The 19,809-nt window shown below is 43.2% G+C and overlaps 1 protein-coding gene across 3 annotated transcripts; it reads left to right on the top strand.

Moving 5' to 3' along the window:
• The first annotated feature begins 420 nt into the window (after window positions 1–420).
• On the top strand, window positions 421–19,588 carry SOD2 (superoxide dismutase 2). 3 transcript variants are annotated; one of them, XM_081250640.1, is made up of 6 exons: window positions 421–561; window positions 979–1,181; window positions 4,594–4,710; window positions 6,602–6,781; window positions 8,499–8,663; window positions 19,572–19,588. In XM_081250640.1, exons 1-5 carry the CDS (start codon window positions 539–541, stop codon window positions 8,642–8,644), a joined length of 669 nt encoding a protein of 222 aa, XP_081106766.1. In that variant the 5' UTR covers window positions 421–538; the 3' UTR covers window positions 8,645–8,663; window positions 19,572–19,588. The 3 variants fall into 3 exon arrangements, with proteins under 3 accessions (XP_081106766.1, XP_081106765.1, XP_081106764.1); XM_081250639.1 differs by lacking the exon at window positions 19,572–19,588 and adding an exon at window positions 11,231–11,420; XM_081250638.1 differs by lacking the exon at window positions 19,572–19,588 and having other exon boundaries at window positions 8,499–11,420.
• Window positions 19,589–19,809: the final 221 nt, after the last annotated feature.

Below are 19,809 nucleotides of genomic sequence, written 5' to 3'. Positions count from 1 at the left end.
GCCGCTCAGGGAACCACGAGTCTTTCCTCCGCGGCGTGTGTGTGTGGGGGGGTGTCGCCGGACCCCGAGGCTGCGCCCCCACGACCACACGGAAGCTGCGGGGACTCTGCTCCCGACAATTCCCTCGCACGCATGCGCAAGCTGAATCTCCACCTGCAGGCAGCGCTGGGCGGTGCCTTCGCGGGGCGGAGCCTGGGGCCGGACCATCTCACACGGCGTGGGGACGGCGGCCTTTCCTTTGGCGATACGCCCAGAAACACGCGCAGAGGGGCACCGCGGTTCGTCTGGCCGCTGGGGAAAGTTCCGGGTCTCCCTTCCTCGCGTTCCCTGGGCCCAGAGCGCGGGCGCGGGGCCCTTCTCCCCCTGTGCCCCCGAGTTGGAAGCGGCGAGCGCAGGGGGCGGGGTCGAGGCGGGCGCAGGGGGCGGGGCCGCGGGGGCGGCGGTGTACTTGCTGCGCAGCCCGCAACTCAAGCCCGTCCTCGGCTGTCAGCGCGGTGGTGCGGTTGGAGCTCCAAGAGGCCTGCGGGCGGCGTCCACCATGTTGTGCCGGGCGGCGTGCAGGTGAGGCGCCGGGCGGCGTGCGCAGCGGGGACGCGGCCCTGGTCCCACGGGCGAAGAGGCGCGGGCGGTGGCCTCGGCGGGTCGGCGCGGTGGCCGCCGCTGCCCCTTACCGCCTCCCGCTCTGCCTCCCCTCTCGCGCCGGCCCCGCGGGGTCCAGGGCACCTTCGGGGACCCGGCGTCGCAGGGCGTGGCGGGAGGCCGGGCCTGAGGGCAGGTGTCCGCCGAGCGCGTCCAGGTGCCGCCGAGGCGCTGGACCGCAGCGTTAGTTTAATGGCAAAGACTGGACGGCGAGGGGGCCAACGACTGGAAGGCCCCCCAGGGGCGCAGATCCTTCTAGCCGGGTCTGCGGAGCCGGGCACGCGGCTTAACGGTTGCTGCCCGCGTCAGCTGATCGGGCTGTGTTTGCTTTCTTTCCAGCACGAGCAGGAAGCTGGTGCCGGGCCTGGGGGCTCTGGGCTCCCGGTGGAAGCATAGCCTCCCCGACCTGCCGTACGACTATGGCGCCCTGGAGCCCCACATCAACGCGCAGATCATGCAGCTGCATCACAGCAAGCACCACGCGGCCTACGTGAACAACCTGAACATCGCCGAGGAGAAATATCGGGATGCGCTGGAGAAAGGTGGGTGCCGGGCGGCCGGACTTCGAGAAACCAGTTACAGGGAACCGTGGCGGCGAGGCGGGTCTGCGTAAAGCCCCACCCCTGCTTTCAGTAGGACCGCTGCACGTGTTCGCGCGTTGACTTAGGGAGCAGAATTCACAAGGAGAAGAGCCGTTTCGTGGGGGGACTGAGACAGGCTTGTATTTATTTGCTAATCTTTGGAATTCAGTGAAAGTATAATACGGAGTTGGTATTTGTTTTTTAAAGGAGCTCAGGTGACAAAACCAGTCGTGCGTGGACTTTTTTTGTGTTTTGCATCTGGGGGCGTGTATGGGAGTGCGAAGTCTTAACTTTTCTATACAAAATAGCATTACACTTTGAATCTGTCAATGTTAGTAATGTTAGTGGTTTGCACGAGGGAAATAATTGACAGGCGTGTTTCTAGGCTATATGTATGGCTGAAACTGCTCAGTTAAGGGTGTATTTTTTTTCTTAAATATGTTTTTATCGAATTTCAGTCCTGTGAAATTTGTTGAGTGAATTTTTAGACTGTGACATCTTGTTGAGTGGGGACATCTAGTGGAAAAATGTAGTATTTCAGTCTGGTTGTGTGTGAGGTAATAGGTAAACAAAAAGAAGAGGAAGTTACCACATTCTGAAAGATTTACTTGTGATCATCAGAGGGACCACAAATACGGTAAAGGAAAAGGTTCTGAGTACGGGAAGAGGTTCTGTGATTTAGGAAAAAACAAATGCGGGAAGAATGTGGTAATGGGGAGAGGCTGGGATAAATCCCAATTGTGAAACTGTTTGCTGCATGACAACATCTGACATCCGTGAACCCGTCTCTTCAATATTTTAAAAACAGCTTAATTTCAGTCCTTTTCTTGTGCAATCAAAGCTTTGCTTGTTTAATGAAAGCCAATGGAAAAAAAGCTTTACTATATTATATTGTACTGTATTGCCTATAAGTTAATGAGTGTCTGTAGAGCTTTCTTTTATTTAAAACATTATTTTAAAAATCATTAAGGAGTTAAATTTTCATGTTTGAAAATTTGGGAAAAAAGAGTGTAAGGAAAATAACATCATCAATCTTATCGCATTTAAGTACGTAAATACTTTTCAAACAAAAGTACTTAACTTTTATTGTATTCAACAGAGAAAATTGGCTATAAAACCAGTGAAAATGTTGAGCTTCAGAAAAGTGTTCTTAAAAGCAGATATTAACCCCCCCAAAATTTCTATTAAAATTTAAAAAATGATTAAGTAAACTTTAAGAGATTGTGATTAAACTAGTTCTCAAGAAACATGTTTCTTTCCCATTAGAAATATTTAGTTATTGTTGACTTATTAAAAAACAATATAAAGCCTACCTTTATTTTTAGGGTGATTCTCCAAGAAAAATCAGTAAGGGAAACACTGATCTGTCAGAAAGTTATTTTATAAACATAACAACGACAACAAAAGTTGACATCTTAAACAGAACTCTCAAAGATTATCTGTGTATTCAGATATCATTGGTCCTCTCCGCCTTTCTGAATTGCTAAAAACTGGAGGTTTTATTGTTTCAGAAGGCGACTTTTCTTACGTGTGTTCTTGGAGTGTGTCCCAACAACAGAAATAGGGAACGTGTATTGCTATTACACAAGCTCCCCAAGGGCAGAGATCTCAGTGGTTCTCTGTGCCCTTCACTTTGCCTCTTGGCATCTTGTGAGTCATAAGAACTTAATACTTACTGAATAAGGGAATTCCCATTTTTCCTAATAGTTCCGTTAGTCTGTAGCTTCTTGAAGGCATCAAGAAAAATATTTTGTTTTGCCTCCATGTTTAGCAAGGTAGAAAAAACAGCTTCAAATATGACATTCTTTTTAAGTATAGAGGTCAGAATTTTCTTTCCGTGGAACTCCATTCAGCATTCACGAGTGCCTGCTACACGTGAGGCAGTCTGTTGGGCCTCGGGGACACGGCAGTGCACAAAAGTCCTTGTCCTCGCTGGAGCTTTCCTCCTAGCGGAGACCCATGAACAAGTCAATATGGAGTGTGCCGGGGCTGAAGTCCTATCGAGAAAAACAAAGTAGGGGAAGTGGTCTGGAAGCGGGGCGGGGATTGCCCATCTTACATTGTGGTTAGAGAAGCCTTCTGATAAGGTTGACGTTTCAGTGGAGACTTGAAGGAGAAATGGGGGAGTGAACCATGAGACTGTCTCCGGGAAGTGTTCCAGCAAAGGCCTCAGTGGTCAGTGGAAGCCCTAAGCCGGGAGCACGCCAGGCCTGTCGCCTAAGTGCCAGGAGGCCGTGGTGGCCGGAGCTGGGCCAGCGAGGAGGGTCAGAGGGTCGGATGATGTGCACCTCTGTACGGATCGTAAGGACTTGGGGTTCGCTCTGAGAAGAGGAGCCTGCAGAGGGGTTTGACCGGCCGTGTGCCATGGGGGTCTAGAGGAGCCCTCTGGCCGCTGTGTTGAGAATAGACTGTAGGGGCAGGAGTGGAAGCAGGGGACCAGTGAGAGGGGCACGAGTGCAAGGGGGAGGTGCTGCTGGTGGCACCACGGGCAGGAAGAAGGGGTGAGGTTCTGGATGTTTTCCGGAGCTGGCTGTGCTGGTGGGCTGATGTGGGGTGTGAGAGGACTAGCGTGAAAAATAACCGCGTCATCAAAGATGTCCTGAGAAAACAGCTGGCACTCACTGAGGTGGGGAAGGCCTATGGATGAGTAACTTTGGGGTTGAAGATCAGGGGTTCAGCTTTGAACAAGTTGAGTTTTTTGTTAATGTAACATTGAAGTATTTCCCAGTGGATGGTTGTCTATCTAGAAAATGGGAGTTGAACATTTTCCATGTAGTCTGTATACGGAACCATCTATTTTATAGCATTCCACTATTTTCTGTGTTTGTTCTTTCTTATTTCATTTACTGAAATCTTTTCTACCCAAGAAAACCAAGTTCTTTGAAGCCCAGGAGTGAATTTTCTACTAGCTTTGCCACCCCTGCTGGCTTCTCACTAGTTGTTTGGTACATTATTAATTGAACTGAAAATCCACTGGGACAAATATTTTGGGGAAGGGTTTTTTTTTTGGGTAGAGTCTTGAAATTGTGAAATTTGGGGACCAATAGGGATGTTACAATGGTCCAATTATCTGATTTTTTTTTTTTGGGGGGTACGTGGGCCTCTCACTGTCGTGGCCTCTCCCGTTGCGGAGCACAGGCTCCGGACGTGCAGGCTCAGCGGCCATGGCTCACGGGCCCAGCCACTCCGCGGCATGTGGGATCTTCCCGGACCGGGGCACGAACCCGCGTCCCCTGCATCGGCAGGAGGACTCTAAACCACTGCGCCACCAGGGAAGCCCTATCTGATGTTTTACAAAGAAAAATAATAGTGTATATAGAATGGTCAAAAAAAATAAGAATTTAAAAAATGTGTTTTTATTTTAACTTTTCAGGTGATATTACAGCTCAGGTAGCTCTGCAGTCTGCAATAAAGTTCAACGGTGGAGGCCATATCAATCATAGCATTTTCTGGACAAATCTGAGCCCTAACGGTGGTGGAGAACCCGAAGGTTGGTTTAGATTGGTACAACCTTAGCTACGTTTTGTGCACGATAGGAATGACTTGATTTTCTTAAGTTACCTTAATTCTCCCTGAGGTATCATAATGGCATGTCTTTCACAGCAAGCAGTACAACAAAGTTGTAACTTTCAAAGGGACACATGCAAGAGTGGAGAATACATTCAGGGAATTATATCGTCAGATTTTATACACACACACAATATCACATACAGTGTCATCTTTCAGTTGAAATGTACTGTACATTAGGGAAAGACTGAGACACTTCGTTTTTAGAAAAGATGAGCTTTCACTTACTAGCTCTAGGCCCTGGGACAAGATGTTAGCCATTCTGTACCTTACTTTCTTCGTCTATATGCTATGGGGATAATAATATGGTTGTTTTAAAAATTAAATGTTATTATAGAATAGTGCCTTTTGCTATTGTTTTACTACTCTTCCTAACTGATAAAAAGTCAGTTGTCCCAGAAAATTAGCTTTTCCAGGACAACTGCAGGTAGCAAGGGAGTACAGAGCTGATGATCTTGTTCACTGCTTGTTTACTTGACCTCCTATGTAGCACGCAGAGACCCAGAACTTTAATTATCCTCCCCACCCCAGGGAAGGTATGGGGTGTAAATATAGCTCTCCTCCTTTGTTTCTGCTCTTCTGGCAAGTACCTTAAGCTTCTGTGGCATTTTTTTGTTTTTAATCATGTTCTAGAAGGCATCTTGTGCACTTGAAATAAGCAATTTCATTTGGAAGTAAAGATGAATGGGGGAATAAGTATGGGAAGCTGGACAATTTATTTTTTCTGAGTTAGGTCTTCAGACCGTGACTTAATACTTTTGAGGTGTTGTGAGTTACCAGAATACCTGAATACACGTGTATTCTGCCAGCAGGTTTTGGTACTCTGCCATGCTGTGTTATCTGGTACCCCTTTATTCCGTCATTCGTGCTTATAACAGATGATTACTTTTAAGCCAATAAAGTAAGAGAAGTGATATTTTGGGCCTAGTTGATATAGTTGATGTGCTCAGTCTCGAATTGTATTCTGTATTGCTACAGAATAAAAAGGGTGATAACTCTTAAAGTGTACCCTTAGTTCATTAATAGGCAACATCACTCTTTTTTTTTTTTTTTAAGATGTTGAGGGTAGGAGTTTATTAATTTATTTATTTTTGCTGTGTTGGGTCTTCGTTTCTGTGCGAGGGCTTTCTCTGGTTGTGGCAAGCAGGGGCCACTCTTAATCGCGGTGCACGGGCCTCTCACCATCGTGGCCTCTCTTGTTGCGGAGCACAGGCTCCAGATGTGCAGGCTCAGTAGTTGTGGCTCACGGGCCCAGTTGCTCCGCGGCATCTGGGATCCTCCCAGACCAGGGCTCGAACCCATGTGCCCTGCATTAGCAGGCAGACTCTCAACCACTGCACCACCAGGGAAGCCCCAACATCAGTCTTTTTAAAATGATATAATTGAGATAGGAAAGATCTAGGCTGCCTTGGAGAAGAAGCAAATCTCACCCATAACATTTTATTCCCAAATTGAAACATAGAGTAGGTAGGGTAGAAGTCAAAGTAAAATCTTCTGTTGAGGGGAAAAAAGAAAGCTAATGAAAAATATTATTTCTTTCCTTATGGAAACAGCACTGTGAGTGAAGAAATCCCTCTAACATGTTTCAGCAACAAACATAAATTAAAATTGTGAGATGTTATGACCCTGGTGTCAGGACAGGAATAACCCTGTTTTGTAGGCTCACTGGGTCATGTAGTGTTTTCCATGTGTTTCTAGTTGTGTCTGGGGCCATGTGACAAGAATATTGGGATATATATTATATAATAAAATATTTTATTGTAATTGTTGCCATCTGTTCATTTGTGAGTGGTTTTTGGTTTTTTTTTTAATAGGGGAGTTGCTGGAAGCCATCAAACGTGACTTTGGTTCCTTCAAGAACTTTAAGGAGAAGTTGACCGCCGTATCCGTTGGTGTCCAAGGCTCAGGCTGGGGTTGGCTCGGTTTCAGTAAGGAACAGGGACGCTTACAGATTGCTGCTTGTTCTAATCAGGATCCCCTGCAAGGAACAACAGGTTAGGCTTAAGAATTATTACACGTTTATTCGGGGGAGATGGTTCACTATAAAGCATTTACTGTGAAATACGGAAGACTAGCAGTGTTTAAACCTACGCTGAGCACGTACTAAATTGAACAGATCTTAGTAGATGATACCCAGAGTCTTGTGGGAGCAAAAATCTTTCCAAGTCCTTGATATTTTATAAAATGAGCACATGTAGTTTTACAGATATGTTAAAACACGTTTTAAACATAAACTCTGCTTAATTTGACAGAGAATTCGTATCAGCCTACATAATAATTATATGCACTAGAATATAAAACTAAAATTAGATAAACAACATGAAGGAGGAAAAGACACATAGGCTGAGTCTGACTTCAGAGCTTGGACTCTCAACCCCTCTGCTGAGCACCTGTGGTCAAACTGGGACCAGAGCTCAGGTTTCCAGACATCTACCTTCCTGAGGATTTTTTGGCGTAGGAAAAGATTGGGCTTAGAAGCTGCAGGCTGGGTTCACCAAATCCTTTTTTATGTTGAGCCATATGGAAGTAGAAGCTCTTTAGGAAATAGTCATAAGGATCCAGCAGTTTGCTGGAACTTTTATGTGAGGTGATACCTTAGCATCAATCAGCAGTAGGTCTCAGCCATATTTTCTACCTCTACACACGTCAGGGGACTGGCTTACGTGACTCACTAACCTGGATATGTTCAGATTAGCCAGAATCTAAACAGCTCTTTAGGGAAAGTGAGATGCCACAGAATTTGGAAAAGCAACCAAAGATGTGTGAGCCCTGAGTGCTCTGAGAGTCAGATACCTGACCGAGGAGGCTGTGATTGGCAGGTCAGTCCTAGCAACACCTTCTTCTCTCCTGCTTGAAGAAAGCCCTTTGGAATAAAGATAAATGAAAGTTATGGTGATTTATTTAGGGGGAATATCATGTATAAATTTTGTTCCCTTAATTATAAGTTATTAGTGGCGCACCTCACAATTGATTTAGACATGCTTGTTGATGCTTGTTTTCCTAGAGGAGCGCTTTCAGTTGGAGAGGTTTCTTAAATGAATGTTTTATAGATTTAACTACTTGTTCACACACTTTTCAGAAACTAAATAATGTATCTTTTTCTTAAGCCTTACTCAGTTTTCCTTGTTAACTTAATTTTTATATTGTCTCATAAACGCTTTTATTTATTTATTTGAAGTAGAGTTGATTTACAGTGTTGTGTTAATTTCTGCTCTACAGCAAAGTGACTCAGCTATACATATGTGTAATCGTAAAGGCTTTGTATTCTCTGTGACTGACATCAGCCCAGGGGAGTTTTCCATAGACTCCCCCAAATGCTCAACACCTTTGGAAGGTCCTCAGCCACACCCACAAAGAGAACACACCCTTCCTGAGACCCCTAGTGAGGACCACTGAGAATTGGCTCTTGGGTAAATCTGTTGATATTTTAAGAATAGCTGTTAAAATACTGTGGTTAGTTGATTTTCCCAAGTCTGTTTTAATTATTTTTACTATTTATCACATTTTCTTCCAAAGAGTGAAGTTTAAAATCTTTTTCTAGGATATGTATTCTTATGCAAATTTCCTAGTTACATAAGAAACTGAAAAATGGATGAGAATGTTGTAAAGGGTAGTTTTGTGTGCATAGGATAATTAAAGTTTAAAGCGAGAAGGTGCAGTGTTTTGGAGTGAAATTCAGTGTTTCTGTTTCTTTCCCCTTCTTTCCAATAGGTCTTATTCCACTGCTGGGAATTGATGTGTGGGAGCATGCTTACTACCTTCAGTATAAAAATGTCAGGCCTGATTACCTGAAAGCCATTTGGAATGTAATCAGCTGGGAGAATGTAGCTGCGAGATACGTGGCTTGCAAAAAGTAAAACACCAGCCTTACACTGAGTACGTCAAGCTCTTTATGACTATTTTTGTAGTAGTGCAGAGAACCACATAGACCAGTAAGCTGCTCCATTGTAGTCTTCTCGAGTGTGGCTTATTCAAATATTTGATAAACATTTAGTTTAATTTAGTGCTGTGAATAATCTCTCTTAAAAGCTTGTTATTAGGCAGCTGTTTGAAAATGTTAAATGCTTTGTATAATTTAATCTTGTGATTGAACATTTTCTTCAGAGAGCTACAATAGTTAGGAGATTATAATTTTCATCATAAAACCATGAAGAATGTTTCATCCCTATACTGTTGGGATGTCTAAGGAAGCCTTTCTAATCCTGTTCTACTGCAGTTACAGAAAATCTGGTCTTTTGCCCCATTTGTTTAATAATAAAATATTAATTTTATTTCCCAAGGGAAATATTCAGTTTTCTATTGAAAATTGCTCTTTTTGCAAGTAATCCTCTGCCCAGTATTACTTCTGGTGGATATCACCCAGGGGTCTTTAGTTACTTATGATCACGGGTTATACAGGGTTAACACTAACCATTTTGTCATTAAAAATATATATATATATACTTGATTGCTGATTGAGAATTGCTTTATTATGAGAAGGAAATAGTAGTGCCTCTGAATTTTTCTGTAGACAGAAAAAGACTTTTGTGAAATTTTGTCCTCAAACATAGAAATGTGTGTTGTCTAAGTGCTCAGAGTGGACAAATTAGGGCCTAGTTAATAAAGTCAGTGATAGGGATGGGCCACAAATCTGCTGGCCAGACACTTGCCCCTCTTCTTTTGGGCCTGCTCATGGAGCATCCCTCTCAAGAGAACCAGGCCTGGGTCAGGGCCTGCATTCCCAAGTAACGAAAGACAAATTGGTTTCAGGACGCAGTCAGGAGCATGCCTCTCTGAGGAACATTTATTTTCAAAGATTTGTTTTTGAGTTATTTCATCCATTTTGATGTTTTTTGTTTCTTCTGGAAAATGTACAAGCGCTATAGAAGCTTTATATTGTTTTATTGGTTTTTCCAGTAAAGGGAAAACCGTATCCCTAATATAGTGACAGGGCAGTCAAATTACATTCCTGTTGAGTTTTTGCGAATGGAGCTGTTCAGTGCAGCAGCGTTCTTTCTGTGTTTGGCTTCACAGTGTAGGTGTTCCATGTTCTTCATCATCTTCTCTCCTTATCGTTAATAGCTGTATAGTATTTTATCAGCTGGACATTTCCTAATGTATTTTACAGTTCTGTCACTGAAGATTTCATTTCTTTCTAATCTGATGATTACAGGTAATGCCATTCTGATACCCCACAGAGGTTTTACCTTCTATTGGAATATTTTCTCTATGTAGGTTTTTTCTTAAACCTATTTTAGTAACAGGGTGTTTTCTCAAGTTTATTTTTTCATTTAAAAAAATTTCCCCCTAACTTTATTATCCTATTTTTTTTTTCATGGAAAAATGGAGTGAGTTAGCAGTTTCAATATTGAAGACTGAAGTTTTTTAAAAAATTTAAATTCAAGGCACTTTTCTTTTAGAATTCAATTAGAAAAGTATTTAGGCTTTCTGAATTGTCGACAGCATTGATGAGACTAGTGTTGACTGTGTATGTGTGTGTGCTTGTGGATTGAAAACACTTCAGAGACTATGATTGCTCTCCTTTCTATACCACAGTAAAATAGCTTTAATGGGGCACAACTGAGAGCCGTGTGACTGCTGCTTACATATATCCTATACACACATATATATGCTTGTGTATATAAACAAGGCAGCTGTGTGACCGCTGCTTACATATATGCTATACACACATATATATGCCTATATATTATAAACAAGGCAGTGAACTCTGTAAACAGACCATTGAGAAAATAGGACCTTTTTGAAAGATGGGCTTTTGAATACAAGTAGTCTTCTAGATCATGAACTAACAAAGATATACAGAGACTACTGACTTATATAAAGCTTTTGGACTCTCATTAAGCTTTAAGATTAAAAAAAAATTCAATGTTGAAATTTCTATGGGGCTCTATTTTTGCTTTGATTGTATCATGTGAGAACAAGGGAAAGCATACTGTCCTCCACTGCACTTTTGGATTTTAAGAGACTAAGATTACATACAGAGTAGAGATTTTAATCATCCAGCAGAAAATGAGACTCTATAAGATTCTGTTTAGCCCTGTTTTTCATAATAGAAAAGAAACAGAAAAGGTAAAACAACCGTTTCTTCTGGAAAGAGCAAGTACTGTTCACCCAGGAAGGATTTTTGTGACTGAATCAGCAGTGCCTGCTGTAGTCATAGACGTGCTTCAAAAATCTTAGCATGATTGGTGCTGCAGGGGAACAGGATGCAGAACAAATACTGTCTGTGAAATAGTATTTGTTGTGTAATAATTAAATTTTGATATTGAGAAGTTACAACTTTATTACACATCTCAGATTGATGATTCTAAAATGAGATTTGAATTTCTGTGGAGTGCCTTTAAAAAGTAACCTCAAAATCATAAAATTAAGATTGATGTATGTTGTCAGTCATATCTAAAACTAGGTGTAAATACAAATTTTGTTTCCTGTTTTAATTTCAGGGGAACTACTGTTTGGGAAAGCTGTTCGGTAACTGTTTTATAAATTACTGTCCCTCTTTTTCAGTCATACCCTAATGATCCCAGCAAGCTAATACCCTGTGTTCTAAGGTACTCATGGTACATACTAAAAATCCTGTAAGGTCCTGGAGAGTTTTCATTTAATTATTCATTAAAGAAGCATTTATTTTCATATTGTAAGTGTGAAGCTTTTTGATTATTAATAAAAGAATCTGTTAACCATCAAAGGAGGTCTGTATTAAGTATGTGTGTCAAAACATTTATAATCTTGCAGTGCTTTATCATTTTTACTGTAGGAAAGGAATAATAAATGATAAGTAGTTGAAATTTAAAAACCCAGAAGGCATATGAATTCTATCTCTGGGAGGAATTCTTTTGTGCATGGTTCTCATGACTGTGGCTCCACCTTCTGGAGACTCTAATTTGGAGGGTCTCCATGGTTCATCTAGGGGAGGTGATGGGCAGTTTCCTCTGCTTGGAGAATGCATAGCTTTCAAGACCTGTTTTCTACCAGTACAAGTTTGAGAGGTCTGAAGGTTATTTAAAAACTCAAACAGCGAACAACATTTTTAGTCTGATTCCATCGTTTCTTTGGCAATACATTGGCCTTAAAAACTTTGTGGGGTTCTAACCCATTTGCAGCCAGTTTTATGTGCCAGTATCCACAATAAACATCCACAATGAAAATTTTTTACTAGATGTGAGGAATTTTTTTTCTAACATCTTTATTGGAGTATAATTGCTTTACAATGGTGTGTTAGTTTCTGCTTTATAACCAAGTGAATCAGCTATACGTATACTTATATCCCCATATCTCCGCCCTCTTGCATCTCCCTCCCACCCTCCCTATCCCACCCCTCTAGGTGGTTACAAAGCACCGAGCTGATCTCCCTGTGCTATGAGGCTGCTTCCCACTAGCTATCTATTTTACATTTGGTAGTGTATATATGTCTATGCCTCTCTCTCACTTCATCCCAGCTTACCCTTCCCCCTCCCCATGTCCTCAAGTCCATGCTCTACATCTGCGTCTTTATTCCTGTCCTGCCCCTAGGTTCTTCAGAGCCTTTTTTTTTTTTTTTTTTTTAGATTCCATATATATGCGTTAGCATACGGTATTTGTTTTTCTCTTTCTGACTTTCTTCACTCTGTGACAGACTCTGGGTCCATCCACGTAGATGTGAGTAATTTTTATCCTTGCTTCCTTACCCCGTCAACATAAGAGCAGCTACCTTGAGCTAAAGGTAGCTTCCTTCATCTTTGCTTTGGGGCTGAGACTTGAGCATTTGCTCAAAGCCTTTTTCAGTCTTAACATCTTTTACTGTTTGGGATTTAGAAGTAGTCAGCTTTCCCAGGCTTTGAGGACCCACATTTCTGAACTATACTTCCTTTCCTTTCTGCTTGCAGACCGGCCAGTTCTTTCCTGAAGGCACCAATGACATCTTGCTAAAGGGGGAGATAAAAGCCAACACACAGGGTCAGTCTGGTTCTTCTCGAACATTCTAGAGCTGCAGTGGCTGTGCCTTTCACATTACTGCAGGAAGCAGATTTACCGCATGATCTGCCACTGGGAAACACGGTTTTCCAACTTTCAGCTCCCGATACCAATTTTCTCACTGGCCACTAAGCCAATGCCACATAGTTTGAATTTTTTTTTTTTTTGGCTGGGACAGTACCCACTTCAAGGTCCTAGTATTTGAATTAATTTGGGTAACAAACAAACTGCTGCTTTGACAACAAACTCCAAATATATAATGGCTCAAATACAATAGATTTTTTTTCACTCAGGTAAAGTGTGTAAGTGTTTCTGGTTAGCATCGGAGCTTTCTTCCTCACAGTGATTCTGGGATCCAGGCTCTTTAGCTTTTACTGCTTTGCCGCCCCAGTAAGTGCCATCTGAGGAGCTCTTGTCACCGTCATTGAGCCTATGGAGTGCAAACCAGCATGCAGATCACGTGTATGAAGTTTTATGGGCCAGGCCTAGAGGTGGTGCCTATGTGTCTGCTCATATTTTACTGGTGACCGCAGTGCACCTAAACACAAGGAAGGCTGGGGAAGAGAGTTTAGCTCTACTGTGCCCAGAAAGGACAGGAAACAGCCAATCTCTCTACTGCTTTGGGATTCTGAGCAATCTGACCTCTCTGTGTTACAGGGTCTGGCATGAAATGAGCACTGTTAAGTATAGCTATCATAGAAGTTGTTTTACATGGCTTCTCAGTTTTTATCTTGTCTGATTCAGCCACCCTGCAGGGAAGGCAGAGAGGATACAGACTCAGGGACAGATTCGTAGCTGGGACTCTAGTGGCCTGTTCTGGGGTCCTCTGCCTGCTTTGGTGTGCTTTCCACAACAGTGCGTTATATTCTGAAAGAATACCTTAATGTGTACATTCTAAGTCGGGGCCGGGGGAAGTGTCTTCATTTAGGAAAAAGCTGAAATACGCAGATCTGTTAAAACAATTCCACCAATGTTTTGATTTACTTCTCCATCTACATGCTTTTTTTTTTTTTTTTCTTTTTGCTGTACGCGGGCCTCTCACTGTTGTGGCCTCTCCCGCTGCGGAGCACAGGCTCCGGATGCGCAGGCTCAGCGGCCATGGCTCACGGGCCCAGCCGCTCCGCGGCGTATGGGATCCTCCCAGACCGGGGCACGAACCCGTATCCCCTGCATCGGCAGGCGGACTCTCAACCACTGCGCCACCAGGGAGGCCCCATCTACATGTTTTAATAACACCTTTCATTTCCTCCCCAGTACCAAAACGTAAAACTGCTTACAAAGCAATTTTTTCCTAAAAAGCCTATTTTTATTTGGTTAAGCCTTTCTGGGAGAATGCCTGGGAGAAGCCAAAACTGAGATTCCCCCCATCCCCTACCCCCGCCAAAAAAAAGAAGAATCAGATGGGAAAGGTTGTGTGACTTTAATTTCCAATTTTATTTTATTTATTTATTTTTTTACTGTACGCGGGGCTCTCACTGTTGTGGCCTCTCCCGTTGCGGAGCACAGGCTCCGGACGCGCAGGCTCAGCGGCCACGGCTCACGGGCCCAGCCGCTCCGCGGCATGTGGGATCTTCCTGGACGGGCACGAACCCGCGTCCCCTGCATCAGCAGGCGGACTCTCAACCACTGCACCACCAGGGAAGCCCTTAATTTCTAATTTTTTAGACTTACCCACCAAATACTTAAAGAGTAAGATTCTTGGGACTTCCCTGATGGCACAGTGGTTAAGAATATGCCTGCCAATGCAGGGGACACAGGTTCGATCCCTGGTCCGGGAAGAGCCCACATGCTACGGAGCAACTAAGCCCACACGCCACGACTACTGAGCCTGTGCTCTAGAGCCGTGAGCCACAACTACTGAGCCTGCACGCCTAGAGCCCGTGCTCTGCAGCAAGAGAAGCCACCGCAATGAGAAGCCTGCGCACTGCAACGAACAGTAGCCCCAGCTCACCACAACTAGAGAAAGCCTGCGCGCAGCAACGAAGACCCAACGCAGCCAAAAATAATAAATAAATAAATTAGTTAAAAAACCAAAAATGATTCTTTACGTGAGTCCTGTAAGCAAATGAGTATTTCCTTGGGGTTGAAAGTGAGAAATTTCAGAAAAAATGGGATATTTGGGAGCAAGTTCTGGCGTTTGCGTGGGGTATGCTCGGGCCCATTTTCTCATGCTGTGCATCCCAACCTCCTCTCCCAGAGAGATGCCCCTCCTTCAGGGCTTTCTCCGTCAGCTGTGCCTCCTGTTCCTTTACGTATCAACCCAGATCTTCGGGGAATGGGCTTCATTATTTCTTCCGAGACAAACTCCCAAAGGTGTCGTAGTCACAGTACTTTCTCACTGCTCATCCTCAGATCACACTGCCGCATTAAGGGTTCTGTCCCACACCCCTGATGACCCAACGCCACGTCCAGTGTGTACTGGACACTGGTGAACATTTGTCATCTTGCCGGGGATGTTCATCACAAACTCATACCTCCAGTGAAGGTCCACCTTCTAGTGATGGTCACCTGTCCCAAATGGGATAATCAGAATTCTTCTCCAATTTTTGAAGACTAGAATCTTAAAAGACAGTTGGTTCCTCTCCTTATTACTTAAAACTATTAAATGTCTTTCCTTTATTTAAACCAAATGGTCCTCAATCCTGCCTGCTCATTTGAATCACCTTCGAGGAGCTCAAGTTACTCTTGAGTCTTCTCCTTCCTCACTCTTGTATCCAATTTAGCAGCAACTCTTGACATTTCTACTTTCAAAATATAACTTCCTCATATCTGTATTCTCTTACGTGCATTTCCTCCAAAATGGTTTCTCCAAAAAGCCCCCTAAATGGGTTTTCAGCTTCCATCTTACCTCCCTAGAACTTCATTCTTTGTAGACACCGGAATAATCTGAGAAGTGTCCACTCTTTCTGCTGACAACTTGCCAGTGACATTCCTTTGCTCTTAGAATAAAGTCTAGAATTCTTTACCAAGACCTTCAAGGCCTTGCACGGTCTGGCTCTTCCCTGCATTTCAATCTCATCTCACATCACCACCTCTCACTTCTCACACTCCAGAGACCTGGACTCTGCATTTCCAAGTCCCTTCCCAGTTCCTTTGTACCTTTGGGACTTTACCCCTGCTGTTCCCACCCCCTGGGAAGTCATTCTTTTCTTCTTCCCACGGCCATCCTTCCACACAGAGGCCTCCTGGACCCATGTAATCCTATGTATTTCCTTCCTAGGACAGTCTGTAATTCTCTTGGCTACTTATTCCTTTGCTTGTTTATTACTTGCATCTCCCCATTAGCATGTAAGCATCGTCAAGGCCATTCATAGCTGAATCTCTGGGCCTGTGTCTAGGGTATAGGTGATGCTCAATGCACAGCTCTCCTCTTCCTGTGGCAGGCCCTAAGGGGGTCTTCACAATGCAGCTTGAAACCCCGCAGACTAGAAATTCTCTGTGCTTCCTATTGGTTCCAGAGTTTGTGATCCTTCTGAACTAAATGTAAATCAAATATAATATCTTGATTAATATTCATTAGGTTGGAGTGATACAGGGACATAGAGCCTGGTAATTTAAGAGTTGTAGCTGTCTTCATGGAATAAGTTTTCCACTAGGAAGTTAACACTGTCAGTCTTAGTCTGCTTGGGCTGACATAACAAAATACCATAGACCTGGGGCTTCCCCGGTGGCGCAGTGGTTGAGGGTCCGCCTGCCGATGCAGGGGACGCGGGTTCGTGCTCCGGTCCGGGAGGATCCCACATGCCGCGGAGTGGCTGGGCCCGTGAGCCATGGCCGCTGAGCCTGTGCATCCGGAGCCTGTGCTCCGCAAAGGGAGAGGCCACAACAGTGAGAGGCCTGCGTACCGCAAAAAAAAAAAAAAAAAAAAAAAAACCATAGACCTGACTCAAAGAACAGAAGTTTATTTCTCACAGTTCTGGAGGCTGGGAAGTCCAAGATCAAAATGCCAGCTGATTCGGTTCCTTGAGAGCCCTCTTCCTAGCTTGCCACTTTCTCCCTGTGTCCTCATAGGGCAGAGACACATCTTTTTCTCTCCCTCTTCTTATAAGGCTAGAGTTTTATCTAATTAGGACCCCACTCTTAGGGTTTAACTTAACCTTAGTTACCTCCTAAAAACCCTGCCTATAGATATTGTCACATTGTGAGTTAGGGCTTCAACCTGTGAATTCTGAAGGAACACAGTTCAGTTCACAGCAGTCTCTAATCTCTTTAAGCGCTTTCTCTCATTTTTTTTTCAGTACCTCAGCATTCCACGTGAGTAGTGGATCTTTGTCTGAATCATAATATTACTGTAAACAGGTCAAGTCCTAATGATTCAAGAAATCTGATAGAGGAAATAAGTTTACATCTTTAAGACAACTGTATAAAATCTTCTCATATACTCAAACACCTCATCTCAGTTTAAGGGACATTTGTACTTCAAGAATTTTAAGGAGAATTTCCAGCCTTTTGAGGTTTTAAACTAAGCACAAACTTTGTTTTTCTAGTTTTTCTTTCTTTCTTCTTTTTTTTTTTTACTGAGTATAAGATCTGCATATTTCCTCATTATAGAAGTAGGAAATAGAAGAAATTAATACTTCAATTTTGTTTTAATTGAATACTTGTAAGGAGCTCCCTTTTCCCACTCATGTTAAAATCTAACTCAAAACACATGAATTGTAACACCTCAAATGCTGAAAAGATGTGGGCAACTATACACACGATCGTCTATTATTCTTTCTAGTTTGGTTATATTCAGTTGTCATTATGGTTATTGGTGAAATAGAGATGGAGTGTTTAAAAATAGATTTTATTTTTTAGAGTTGTTTTAAATTAACAGCAAAACTGAGCAGAAAGTACAGAAATTTCCTATATACTCCCTGCCTTTCCACCACTGACACATCATCATCACCTGAAGTCCATAGTTTACATTAGAGTTCACTCTTGGTTTATGTGATTTCTGAGTTTGGACAAACGTACAATGACATGAACCCACGATTAGAGATTAGAGTATCATACAAAATAGAGTCATTGCCCTAAACATCCTCTGTGTTCCACCTATTCATCCTCTTCCTCCAAAGCCCTGGCAGCCACTGATTCTTTTTACTCTCTCCATGGTTTTGCCTTTTCCAGATGTCATAGAGCTGGAATCGTGACTATGTAACCTTTTCAGATCAGCTTCTTTCACTTATTAAAATGCATTTAAGCTTCCTCCAGGTCTTTTCATGGCTTCAGAGCTCATTTCTTTCTAGTGCTGAGTAACATTCCATTGTCTGGATGGACCACAGTTTATTTATCTCTTCACCTACTGAATGCTTCTGAATTTTGGCGATTGCGAATAGAGCTGCTATAAACATCTTCGTGCAGGTTTCAGATTTTCAACTCATTTGGGAGAATACCAAGCGGAGTGCTTGCTGGATCATACAGTCAGAGTATGTTTAGTTTTGTAGAAATGCAATTAAAAAATTAACAAAATAACTTGTAGATGGTTAAATGTTCACCCCACCATAAGGGTGTCCTACGAGGGTGTCAGGCCAGGAGGGTGCCTACTGGGCTGAAATCCAAGGGGGGAGCTGCATCTGTTCAGTTCCCACAAAGCTTCCCCGTGAGCTGCCTTAGATCTTGTTAGCAGTCTTTTTCTCCTTGGGGCCTGGCCTGGTATCTATTCTTAGAGCTAGTTTGCCCATTTTTTTCTTTTTCCTAGAGAATTCATCTTCTCCAGGTTTGCTGGGATGGGGAGTGAAAAATTTTGTGTCTCTATTGTACCCCTTGAATGTAACCCTTCCTCTTAAACTCCCCATTCGCCCAGGACACATCTGAAACCCAGAGAGCCGTCTGTCATCTGCTCTGAGTCTCAGATTTCATTCTAATGCAGGCCTCAAGGTTAAAGGGCCTGTTTGCCTCGGTCTCCAACAGCCTTTAAAAGTCAATCCCCATAAAAAGCTTTCTTTTTCTCCTGTCCAGAGGAAACCTCAGGATTTTTTTTCTTTACCCTAAATATATTTGCACTACACCAGTAGGTGGCAGTATTTCTATGCTTTTCTCCCCTCCGTGCTCTGCTAAAAACAGGACTTACGGGAAAGCAGAGTGGGTTGGAACAGTATTAAGGGTTCCCTCCCCACCCCAAAGGAGCAACATTACCTTGTTAGTCTTGTTCATTTGAGAATAGATAACCTTTTACTTTTTAAAGTTTTAAACTTTAAAATTCTTTTTATTTTGGAACCATCTCAAATTTACCTAAAAGTTGCAATTATAGTACAAGACTCTTAGCTTTTTCAGAATATTTTGAGAGTTAGTTGCTGTTGTGAGGTGCCATCACCACCGAGTCCTTTGTATTTCCTGCAGACGAGGGCATTCTCCTACACAGACTCTAGCCGGCCTTCGGAGTCAGAACAGTGGCAGTTGTGTGTCACTATCCCGTAACCCTCAGATACCGTTCAAGTTTCACTTCTTGTTCCAGTGATGCCCTCTACAGCAGACGGACCCAGTCCAGAGTGACCACTGCATTGAGTAATCACGTTCCCTCCCTTAGCAGCTGCCATGGTGTAGTTAGAAGTTCCCTGCATCACAGAGCCTGTGGAAATGGTGATGCAGGGAAGAACACTCCTTTCTTTGTTTGCGAATCTGATCCATATGGATAGAGTATTTAGCCTGCATGCAGAGTCTTGTAAAGGCTCCAAACAGGAAGCCTCTAAATTAGCCAGCAGCCAGTTTCTAAGGTATGCGGATTTCAATCACAGTTAGCAGTTCTCTTTCTTACTCACAAAAAAATAATTCCCTTTAGGCAAGAGGTCAGGCTTCATGCTCCTTTTTTTTTTTTTTTCCCCAAATCCTTTGTTCTGATTTATTTAGGTTACCGGGATGCCATATTCAGTTTTCAGACATTTTCACCAACCGCAGTTGAGGACAACCGTGTGTGGGTGTCAACCATGATGTTGCTTTTCGATTTGACTCTCTCCACTTCCTGCCAAGGAGTTTCTTTCCACGAGAAGGTAATCAGATTTGTGTAGGTTCTATGTCTCAGTTCTTACTTCTTTAAATATTTCACTTGTTCCCACCATCTATTTCTCTTCTTGGGAAAATCCACTAT

The sequence above is a fragment of the Mesoplodon bidens genome (genome assembly GCF_964165515.1).
Source record: "Mesoplodon bidens genome assembly, chromosome: 12".
Taxonomy (NCBI): domain Eukaryota; kingdom Metazoa; phylum Chordata; class Mammalia; order Artiodactyla; family Ziphiidae; genus Mesoplodon; species Mesoplodon bidens.
Note: the sequence above shows the minus strand (reverse complement) of the source record. Positions and strands in the feature narration are given on the sequence as shown.

Coding starts and splice junctions, on each gene's coding strand:
- SOD2 (XM_081250640.1), top strand. CDS start 539: ATGTTGTGCCGGGCGGCGTGCAG. Junction 562..978: donor TTGTGCCGGGCGGCGTGCAG/GTGAGGCGCCGG, acceptor CTTTCTTTCCAG/CACGAGCAGGAAGCTGGTGC. Junction 1,182..4,593: donor TCGGGATGCGCTGGAGAAAG/GTGGGTGCCGGG, acceptor TTAACTTTTCAG/GTGATATTACAGCTCAGGTA.